Raw genomic sequence first — 11,959 nt, forward strand, 5'->3', positions numbered from 1 at the left:
TGCATTCAGACCAGTCAGTCAGGCTCCAGTAGTGCTGTTGCGTGGTGTGTTCCTTCCCCTTGTCCGTTGCTCCTCCACGCGACCTTGATATGAGCTCTCCTATGCGTCCTTCTCCTTGTATACTTCTGTCTACTCTGAATATCTCTCTTGTATGCCCCCAGCCCCGATGCATGCATGCATGTGACTCTGCGTGAGTCTTGTCGATAGTTCTGTACATGGCATGTCTGTCTCTTTTCCCTTGTTTAGATCTCGTCGTTAATAAAATGTATGCTGTACGGTTAGTCGACAGGTTAGATCAGGCAATTGGTGATCCTCGATACATATAAACCATTCATTAGTGATCTGTGTCTAGCATTTTGAAAAGAATGACCCATATATTTTATAAACCAAAACGCCACTAATATATACATGCATTATCGATAGTCCATCTCTATATGCAAGCTATCAATATTATCCATTATTTTATCCAATTAATTATTCATGTCATCTGACTAACATTCATTAGTGATCGTCTATATATACATGCTTTCTATCCACATCATCCATTCTTTAAACCATCCAATTGTCTACATCACTAACTTCTTCTTTTTTTTAACCGGAGACAAAAGCTTTACCTCATCCATTAATTAAGTAGTACATCAGTAATTTCTAGTAGTCAAATACATAACTATTTCACATCGATTAAATTTGGGACTATATGATCCATAGAATCTTGCATATTCATGTATACAATAGCATATGTTTCATGTGCTTTATACCCTTTAATTACATAACCGAGTTCTAAAAGGAATTCCTGCTGGAACGTGCGAGGTATTCTTGTAGTTAAGTGAATAGTAGAGGCATATCCCAAAAGTGACGGGTAGACCTAATTTCTTAATGGAAATATTAGATGTTAAAGTTGATTGGATCAGAACGTGAATATTTTTATTATAAGAGTTCGAGCATAAAGAAATAGGATACTTTGTTTACATAGAAATCTCATGTTATCATACTCTATTAGGATTAGGAATAGGTGCAACCAAACCTTCTTTTGAGATATCTAACATATTCTAAGTTGGATACCATGTGCATCTTTTAGGGATTCTATTGAATCAGGAAATCGAATTGCACAACATTCATCTTTTATTTTGATATCGATTTTAATACGCATAAGGTTTTCTATGTATAATCCAAACTAACCTATTTCATGTTTGACTCCCGACCTATATGATAGATCAAAATTTCAACGAGAATATCTCCTCAATTGTAGCCAGAATTTATTGCAAACAATTCCGACGACTTTGGGAGAAAAAGGGCATTTACTTATGAGTATTTTCCTAAAACTAGATTTTTTTTTTTTTGCTTTTTTATTGACTAGACTATAAGGCTTATATGCTTTGTTAATCACCGAGTGCAGAGCTGGGAGACATGTCCCTATAGGTAGATCGTAGGATGTTTTCGGAAAGAGAGATAGATTAATAGTTGTCTAAATCACGATTCTACTATGCGATTCTACGATTTTACGACCCAAATTGAGTGGAACGATTCAACGATTCTGCTGAGCAAAATCTAACATTTTAGGATTCTAAAAGTTAAGATCCTACGGTTTGCAATCCTACCATAGAGGTTCCGATCTGATTCAAAATCACGATTCTGACAACATTAAACCCGAGCACAAGAATTTCACAGTTGGTGGAAATACATCCGAAGAGCTCTTAAGATACATTAGAATCTTTGAATAAACACAAAACCGAAGTTCGAGCTTGTGATAGATTTTCTATGAAATTCGGTACGTACTGAAGAATGCAATCATACATGGGTTTGCAAACTCAAATGCTAGTCCCCAAAAGTTGCAATAATCAAAGAAACACTACAGATGGGTTTGGAGGCATGGGTTTGGAGGCATTTTGGTTTGTAACAGTGATAGGAAGGTGGATTTGGTGGGGTTCTTCACAAGAAGGTACTCAAGCGCTTGTAAGGGCCTTCGACACGGCGTGCCATGCCTTCGTCTCTAGGATGGTTACCTATGCCAGTTCAAATTTCAAGAGGGTACATCATCTCTGGTTAGGTTGCCTTGCGCGCCTCATTCAGCGAGATATCACGTTCTCTAGTAACGGCAAGAGCGAGCAATAGACACTCTAGCGGCGTCCAGAATTACCCAAAAGGCGTGCAAGGCACTGGCATAAGTTTGTCCCATCACAACAACATTAACAAGAAAGCATCTCACCAAGATTAACAAGAACACGGCCATCGCCAAAGACCATAAGAGGTCGTTTGGAAGCCAGGCTTTCATTTCGTTTGTAGCATTTGAAAATGAATACATGTATTCATTTCATTTACATTGTAATTTCAGAAATATACACTTGTTTGGTTGCCACAGGAATTGCAAATGACAGCAGAATTCAATATTGAATGTGTAGAGGCTTCCATAGAGAATTGCAAATGACAGGTTTCAGCTTGGAATCATGTTTACCCATGGAGTCATTTTGCTAGAATTCCTAAATGAAATGACAGCACAATTCTGTGGCAACCAAACAGTCCACCTATGGAATTCCAAAATGAATTCCAGGATTCCAGGCCCAAATGATGGATACCAAACGACCTCTAATAGCATTTCAATTAAGTCCAACTCAGAATTGGAGAGGCACCACTGCACCAGCAAGAGCAAGAAGACGAAGCTCCCAAGTTCTACTGCCGAAAGTGGAACGTATCAGTAATGGGGCGCGCTGGCCGTCGGTCGGCTGATGCGATGCAAAATAATCGGTAGCTTCCGGGACGGTTGGATTAGAAACGTACGAGCGCAATTAATTCATCTCTCCTACCGTCGCTTTCACATCGCTTTCAATGCTGCTGTGCTGTGTCAGGCGGCAGGCGCTTTGCAACTGCTGCTTTTCTTTCCCGGTGGAGGCCCTACGCTGGTTAAAGGTTGATGGCAGAGCTTACCGTGGTTCATGTTGAGTTTTAACAATAATACTCTAGTACTGTACTATAATAATTCTTCAAAAAGTTAGGTATTTACAACAAATAGTAAATAATGATTTTAATAAAAAACAACAATTTCATACCTTTACAATAAACTCACTTGTGTATTTAACACAATAATTAAAAGTAAATAGTACAATAAAAAGGTAGGTGTTTACAACAAATAGTAAACAATGATTTCAATAAATAACAACAAATTCATATCTTTACAATAAACTCACTGGTATATTTACAAAAATAATAAAAAATAAATACAACAAAAACTTAGTTGTTTACAACAAAATAGTAAACAATGATTTCAATCGAAAAGCAACATATCTTTACAATATAATCATTGTTGTGTTCACAACAATAACTAAATAGAAGTACAATAAAAAATGTAAGCATTTACAACAAATACTAAAAGATGATTTCAATAAAAGGCAATAAATTCATATGTTTATAGTAATGTATTTACAACAATAATTAAAAATAAGTTCTACATAAAAATTAGTTGTTTACAACAATAGTAAAGAATAATTTCAACAAAAATAAAATGCTTAAACTTTCAGGTGTCAAGATATCTTTACAACAAATCACTAATATATTTACAATAATAATCAACAACAAATCCAATAAAAGAGTTGGTTGTTTACAACAACAGTCTACAACGTTAACAATTTCTAGGCACTAAAAAATCTTAGCAACAAATCTAAAATTAATTTACAACAATAACTAATTACTATCTCAGCTAACTAAAATAGTTAATGCAACATTAGCAAAATTCTCAACTAACTAAAACTTTTCAATGGTGGACCCGGGCCGAGAATTCCTCTTGATGGAGCCCCGTCGATATTGTATACGACACCCCGAGACCATTCACATTGCTTCACCGTCTCCCCTAGGATCATCACATCACGACCATGAGAGAAATCAGACGGTGTCACGGAGGCTCCGTCTTCAAGTAGGATAGATGCCGGCTTCATAGAAGTGGTCGACGGCGTGCCTTAGGCGCGGCGAACCAATAAACACCACAGCGAACGCCCTAAAAATGAGCTAACTAGCTGGGAGCAAGCCCACATGCGGCAGTAGTGAGCTAGCAAGGTAGTACTAGCATGCGTGCATGCAACTACATTTAACTAGTTTAAGAGCATCTCCAGTCGCGTCCCCCAAACCGTCCCCCAAAGGGATTTGGGGCGCGCCGGACAGAAAATGCGTTCCAGCCGCGTCCCCCAAAGCCCTTTTTTGTCCGGCGCGCCCCTATACGGTGTCCGGCGCCCCGAGCCCGTCCCCGTCCCACAGGGGACGGTCCGGGGACGCCGGACACAACGAAAAGCAAGGCGGGGAGTGGCGGGGCCGACCCGTCAGCGGCACAATTAATTTAAACCTAACCGTCGCCTACCTCGCGACGGAAGTTATTGGCGCGCTAGCCGACGGTGCGGCTTCGCGCAGAGGGCGCGCAAAGAACGCGTCCGTCGCGCCCTAGCTCTCGCGTGCGGCGTTAATGAGCGCCACCGCTCCTCCGCCTCCCTCCGGCCTATAAAAAGGGGCGCCTCTCATCGTCCCTCTCACACACAAACCCTAGCGCCTCTCTCCCAAACCCTAGCCGCCACCATCTCTCAACAAGACTCGACGCTATGTCTGGTAGAGGCGGAGGCCGACCTCGCGGCCGCGGCCGCGGCCGTGGTCGTGGTCGTGGTCGTGGCCGCGGCATAGCTGAACGCTCGCCGTCGCCTTCCACGCCGCCGGCTTCATCATCGTCGGAGATGGACGTGGAGCCGGCCAGCCAGTTAGAGTTCGTCCTCGTCCTCAAGGGCGACCCGCGCGGCATCCAGAGGCTGCCGGACTCCTTCGCCGACTACGTCGCCGGCGACGATCGCCCGCGCACGATGCATCTGCGGGAGGCTGCGTGCGGCTACTACCGGTGGATCGTCGATGTGATCTACGACGCGCGCGGCAAGATGTACCTCAACATCGGCTGGGAGAAGTTCGCGCGGCACCACAGCCTCCAAGCCGGCTTCATCCTCCTGTTCTCCTACTTCGGCGACAGGGACATGAGCGTCAAGGTCTTCGACGAGACGCGGTGCCGCCGGGACTACCACGGCGACAGCACCGACGAGGAGGACGACTAGTGTTGTTTCTTCGCAGCGAATACGTGCACGGAGGTCTCTGTCTGTTCTTCCTCGGTAGAACCAACAAGGGCACCGTCACCAGCTGGATTTTCCAGTTTAGGTGACTGGGTGTGCCCTCGAGTGTTCTTTCTTAGCAGCGAACACAGGAAACCTTCGATGCACGGCCTAGTTAGGTTTAATTTCTTTGCAAAATTTTATATTTGTGTCAACGACGGTTCAAACTATGTATTAGTTTGTGGAAAACCACGTTCCCAATTATGTTTTCGTGTAAACCACGTTCCAAATTATGTATTAGTTTGTGGAAATTGAAATAAAAAAGCCAAAAAAAAGTATTTTAAATGTTTGAGGGAGGCGTTTGGGGGACGCGGCTGGGGAGCGACGTCCCCCAAAGACGGCACGAACAAAACACGTCCCCCAAACGCTCAATCCGACGCGGTTTGGGGGACGCGGCTGGAGATGCTCTAAGCAGCCACCTAGGCCATGTGCGTATGCAGCAGCAGGGCAGGATATAGGCGCGGGTGAGCGTGCGAGGTTGGCCGGTGGCGTGCGGCAGCTGCACTGCATGCGGGGGTGACGGGGGCGGACGGGCCGGGTACGAAGTCTGCTGAGTCCGGAGCGACCGATCGACCGACGCGATCGGTCGGCTGATGACAAGTATTTTCCATCAGTAATCCTATCAAGTTTGTGAGAACGCAGTCTAGTAGCCAGTGTCACGTAGTACTTCAAGTCCCTCGCAATCGCAAAAAACACCGACATGTTCCTGCAGACTGCTGCGTTTTGAGTTTGGAACAACTTCTGGCGCTTGTGGTTCCTTTGGTTAACTAGTTATCTCTAGTCTAGTAACGAACACTTCAAACTAAACAGTTTTAGTCAGGTTGGCCGTCAGTTTTACAAGTGTCAAATTAGCCAAGAAATGCGTGAAAAAAAAAACTACTTTGACTAGTTAGGTGAATTTTGTACTTTGCCAGGTAAGTTGCCCTGGACTCCAAACACTGAAGACTGATTCACACACTTGCTCTGTCATTTTGGGTTGCATAGTCTGGGTGTTGCATAGTCATCAGTATTAAAAACAAACAATATTTTATCTTTTAACAGTATATAAATGCATTTCGAAATTACAAAGGAACTCTGAATTATGCCGTACCAACTTTTCAAGTATAAGCATACAAAGAAAGTACAAAAATGATGATGCAAATGACAGGAAGTACAGAGAAAGTATGAGGGGGCATAGAAACTTCAAAAACTCCTACGAATATAATCTGACATTGACATAGTACATTTATGAAACTGATGTCTAACGTAGCTCCAAAACAGCAATCTACATAGCAATGAAGAAGCAAGCAAGCACAAGAGACTCTGCAGCACATGCAAATATTCTGATGAAGCAGCGACATTATGTGACAGTAATCATCACTAGGTGACCTCATGTACATGTTAACTATTTATAGCACTAAGAATAACTGCTCATTTGATTCTTGATGCCGTTTCATATTTTCCCTTGCTGTTCAATATCTTTACTGCCCAGCCAATGAGTTAAAACCGAAGACTAATAGTCTGGAATGGAGGCAAACGTGTACCCTGGTGCTCCTCTCCACGAATAATAAGCAACGCGAGTCTCATAAAATCCTGCAAAAACAATGTAAAAATGTACATGTAAAAGTTAGTCGTTTGGACAGAGAAATCGTTCTATAGATTTCTCACAACCAAAGCAAAGCACATAATTTTCCACTGATACGCATTGTATTAAGTGAGATGCTAAAGAATGAGAAAATATTTGTTTTCAGTGGAACAGTTGAGCAGCTGAAGGGTAGGAAATGTTTAGTTTTCAGCGTAATAATTGAGATACCAAAAAGGTCCTGTTTCTGTTGGGTTTCACCCAGGTCGATCGTATTAAAAATATCATAACACAAACAATAGACAAGATTTGGACACTTGAAGTGACTTCCTTTTTCTCTTTATTTGTCTAAACTCGCAGTACAGTCTCCATGATATGCTAGTTTATAAAAACACAGCCGACAGTCCATAAAACTTAACCCGTACATGGATTGGACTATGATCCTAACACAGACCCAAACTGATCCAAACTCTACAAAGACCACACGCAACTGGCATGCAAAGCTGACTCAAACACAAACAACTAGCAGTATGCAAATAGATAGCTAGCTTATGGAAACTACCTACAAAGCCTATACTACACCATGGACACAGCAGCAATCCTGCTTGGACTGAGACACCAATAAAGATTACGCCAACAGTTTCGTCTGAAATAGAAGAGCCCACTAACACTCTATAAGTTGCACTTACATATCAAGAGTGTATCTTGTCTTACATAATTTACTCCAGTGATGCAAAGGGGCATTGTTTTTACAGGAAACATTTGGAATGAGAAGACAAAAAATTCGCTCTCAATTTGCTACAGTGATGAAAGTGGCCATTGTTTTTACAGAAATGTTTTACAGCAAGCGGATGGCAGTTAAAAAGGGGATGAAGGTGGAGTCGTGGAGACCATGAGTTCCGCCAGAGCAGTCGTTTTGCCTCTGATGAATCAATGAATCCATGAATCAATGCATCATTAGCGTGGATTAATAGAAAATCAGAAAAATAATCGGGGAAAGACATGATGGGCAACCGGCTAGGGCTGGGCAAATAAGGATGACATGGTTGCACGAGATCTCGGGAAAACCAGCTAGTAGGGATCTCGTATTTAGAGATAGAAGATGTTTTATACCAAGTGTATGCAAGTGTATTAATTGACACGCTAAAGAGTAAAGAGCGACAACATATTTGTTTTCAGTGTAATAGTTGAGATGTTGAAGGGTAGGAAAACTTTTGTTTTCAGAGATGCCAAAAGGGGCCTGTTTCGTCTGAAATTGAAGAGTCCGCTACCAGTTATGGTTACATATCAATAATATAGCTTGTCTTACATAATTTACTCCAATAATGCAATACAAGTGCACATTGTTTTTACAGGAGGCATCTGTAATGAGAAGAGAAAAGCTACCCTATGTTTAATTTAACCCATACATGGATTGGACTAGGACCGTACCTCAAACTGATCCAAACCCTACAAAGACCACATGCGACTGGCATGCAAAGTTGACTCAAACACAAACAACTAGTAGTATGCAAACAGATATCTAGCTTATGGAAACTAACTACACAGCCTACTACACCATGGACACGGCACCAATACTGCTTGGACTCACCAATCAAGATTACGCCAACAGTTTCGTCTGAAATAGAAGGGTCCACTAACACTCTATAAGTTGCATTTACATATCAAGAGTGTAGCTTGTCTTACATAATTTACTCCAGTGATGCAAAGGGACATTGTTTTTACAGGAAACATTTGTAATGAGAAGAGAAAATTTCGCTCTCAATTTGCTACAGTGATGAAAGTAACCATTGTTTCCACAGAAATGTTTTACACCAGATGAGGGCAGTTAAAAAGGGGATGAAGGTGGAGTCGTGGAGTTACGCCAGAGCAGTCGTTTTGCCTCCGATGAATCAATGCATCATTAGCGTGGATCAATAAATCTTTTCAGAAAAATAATCGGGGGAAGACACGACGAGCAACCGGCTAGGGCTGGGCACATAAGGATGACGTGGATGCACGAGATCTCAGGAAAATCAGCTAGTAGAGATCTCCTATATAGAGATAGAAGATGTTTTACACCAAGTGTATGCAAGTGTACTAATTGACATGCTAAAAAGTAAAGAGCGACAACATGTTTGTTTTCAGCATAATAGTTGAGAAGTTGAAGGGTAGGAAAAGTTTTGTTTCCAGAGATGCCAAAAGGGACCTGTTTCGTCTGAAATGGAAGAGTCCACTACCAGTTCTGGGTAACATATCAATAGTATAGCTTGTCTTACATAATTTACTCCAGTAATGCAACAATGCAAGTGCACATTGTTTTTACAGGAGGCATCCGTAATGAGAAGAGAAAAACTAGCCTATGTTAAATTTACTACAGTGATGAAAGTGGCCATTGTGTTTAAATAAAGTTTTTACACATAGCGTCTGCAACTGGCCAATATTTGTACAGGAAAGCTCGTGGAATAATTGTAGAAAGACAATATTCACACTGGAAGATGAAACAGATGCATATCAATCTCAATACAAGTAACTGAAGCAGTATACATCAACATACCAGGAAGAAAGGCCAGGATACCCAGGAACAATAGGCCATACACCTGAGAGCTATCACCCTCCATGTGACCCGTGGATATAAAATACGACAGGAACAGAAGAGCGCTTCCCAGGACGAGGAGGAACAACGCTAGGGCAATTGACTTCCACGGGATCCTCCTCAATGATTTTGGAGTGTACGTGAACCGGCGATCAACATTGTCTTCATCCCTGTCCTCGGTCGGAATAAGCGAATAGGGAATGTTGCGTCTGGCCGCCATACTGCAGCAGGAGCATTGGAAACACACGCCGTGAAATAGAAGTACAGAAATGACCAAAGCAATATGCCATAAGTAGGGTTTGGGAAAACTTCAGACATGAAATCACAAAATGGGAAATCACCATCAACAGGGTGAAGATAACAAATGTGTACCATTTTTCAAAAAAATAACCTGAGAAGTAAAAAAAATGTTTTGCTAATAGAGCTTTCGTTAATTACATGAATTGAATTTTCATCAATACCATGCATAGTATATACTGCTAAACAAGCCTCAACAGCAGAAAGAACATTGCTCGCATAATAAGGAGAATATTTAGCAAGCTGATCATGTTGAAATAGGCATGAACTCTGGCCTTACATGAGCCAGGATGTTTCTCACAACAGTGGTCTGCGACTGAGTGGGACTTTGCGGAACATCTGATACGGACATTGGTGCGCGAATGAACAAAAGTTGAATCACTGGGAAACAGTAGGTAACAAATCTATGGGAAATGCACAGTAAGGGCCTGCTTGGATTGGGGAATTAAATACTGCCCAGCTCCGGATGATACGGAACAAACCGGGGGGGGTTGGGGGTGTTAGCGTGTCCTAGGCAGGTCCATAACTTTTACCTCTGTTTCTGGCTAAAATGCTGGAAAACAAGCAGGCCCTAAGTGTTGTAAACTGGCATGGACAGGTTCATTCCAGCCTTCCAGGGCAAATGCTGCTAAGAAGTAATCAACAGAAACAGCATTGCGCGTGAAATAAGGAGCAGGTTTAACAAGTTGATCAAGTCGATACAGGGGCGTTAGATGAACAAAGGATGTTGTTCCGTCGCCTGTGATTTGTGGCGGAGTGAGATTTTGCGGGACGTCTTGATACGGAAATTAGTACGGAGATACGCACACGAGTTCAATCCATGGCCAATGAGTGTCAATCTATGGGAAATGCTTACACAGCAAGTGGTGTAAACTGACATGGAAATACACACACCCGTTCAATCCGTAGCAAATAAACGAAGAAACGTTCAGATCCGCCCAAACCTACCATCGATAGTAGAGTACATGGCAGATACACACATATGCGCATGCTAGCTCGTAGGAATTGAACTGAATTGATGACGGAGGGTGGGGATCAGGTGATGGAGGGTGTGCAAACCTTGGGTTGTCTGCCTGCTACCTGCTTCCGAGAGGTGCTGCTGAGGACCTGCTGCTTGCCGGGGACTAGGAAGGGGGAGAACCGGCGCTCGGCGATGGAGGTTGGGCGGCGCAGGGGGGGCTTGTTAGTGGAGGAGGTGAGGTGGCGGCGTGGGGTGGTCGACGACGGGGAAGGAGTCAAGGAGGTGCGGTGGCGGCAGGGGAGATGGAGGAAAGGTGGAGTCGCAGGCGATGGAAGCGCAAGGGGATCGCCTGCTCGGTCGAGACTCGGGCAAAAAAAAAAAAAGAATATGCATTTCTGGGCTGCGTGGGCTGCGACGGTGCGAGTGGAGGAAACAGTCGATGTCGCTCGGCCACGCAGCCTGCATTTCTGGGCGGATCAGGTCGGTGTGTACACCATGTCGCACGGCACTGGTCGGGTATAGGGCCCGGCTCATTTCCGCTTTTTTCTTCTTTTTTCATTTTCTGTTTATTCTCTTCTCTTTTTCTTTTGTTTGTTTTCCTGTTTTTGTTTTGTTTCAAAAAAAATTAAAAAAAAATTGAAAACTGTTCAAACTTTAAAATTGTAAAAAACTTAAAAATTTTAAATTTGAAAATTGTTCAAATTAAAAAAATGTTCAAATTCGACAAATGTTTATATTTTTAAAAAAATGTTACCTTTAAAAAAAATCGACATCTTTTACTATTATATTCGAGTTGGTACGTCGTCAAAAATGTTTGATGTCAAAGATTGGAGACATCTTGACCATCCAATCTTACTAAACGTCTCCCGCTTGCCATCCATCCATCCATTATATACTTACCAAAACAAACGACAAAATCAGATCGGAAATCCATTTATCTGGAATCAATCACAGGAAATCAATCACAGAAAAATTGCCATACAACGAAATTTACAAGGGACGGGAATACATTTACTTCCCATAAATATGTTTTCCCAGATATCAATCACGGGAATCCATTCAACGGGAATCAATGAAATTGCCATCGGAGCACTGCAACCGCAGCCTTGTCGATCTCCTCTTCAACAAATTCCTTCGGCACCGCAGCCTGGTCGTAAACCGCTTCAACATCGACGGCGCGCTCCAGTTCTTCTCAGTTCTTCTTTTCAGCGTCGATGGCGCGCTCCAGTTCTTCCGATCAGCGTCGACGGCGCACTCCAGTTCCTTTCTTCAGCGTCGATGGCGCGCTCCAGTCGTTGTCTTCCGGTGGTAATCAAGCTCTATGTTATCCTGAAACAAACAAAGCTGCAAGGAATTAAGCTGGTATTATGGTACAGTTTTCTTCGTAGGTAGAATGGTACAGTTCTTGTACTATTTTTAGCATCTGGTACTATTTTTAG

The 11,959-nt window shown here is 42.7% G+C and overlaps 1 protein-coding gene across 1 annotated transcript; it reads right to left on the minus strand.

Annotated features, from left to right (window-relative positions):
• Positions 1–6,307: 6,307 nt before the first annotated feature.
• LOC127300024 (uncharacterized) lies at positions 6,308–10,817 on the minus strand. The gene is made up of 3 exons (XM_051330092.1): positions 10,619–10,817; positions 9,224–9,483; positions 6,308–6,698 (listed from the first exon to the last, which is right to left on the minus strand). The coding sequence occupies exons 2-3, from the start codon at positions 9,480–9,482 to the stop codon at positions 6,619–6,621; spliced, it is 339 nt and encodes a 112-aa protein (XP_051186052.1). The 5' UTR covers position 9,483; positions 10,619–10,817; the 3' UTR covers positions 6,308–6,618.
• Positions 10,818–11,959: the final 1,142 nt, after the last annotated feature.

The sequence above is a fragment of the Lolium perenne genome, chromosome 5 (genome assembly GCF_019359855.2).
Source record: "Lolium perenne isolate Kyuss_39 chromosome 5, Kyuss_2.0, whole genome shotgun sequence".
Taxonomy (NCBI): domain Eukaryota; kingdom Viridiplantae; phylum Streptophyta; class Magnoliopsida; order Poales; family Poaceae; genus Lolium; species Lolium perenne.

Bases quoted from the DNA above. Each gene is read 5' to 3' on its own strand.
- LOC127300024 (XM_051330092.1), bottom strand. From the start codon at position 9,482: ATGGCGGCCAGACGCAACATTCCCTATTCGCTTATTCCGACCGAGGAC. The intron at 6,699-9,223 runs GTATGTTGATGT...TTGTTTTTGCAG, and splicing joins TATCCTGGCCTTTCTTCCTG to GATTTTATGAGACTCGCGTT.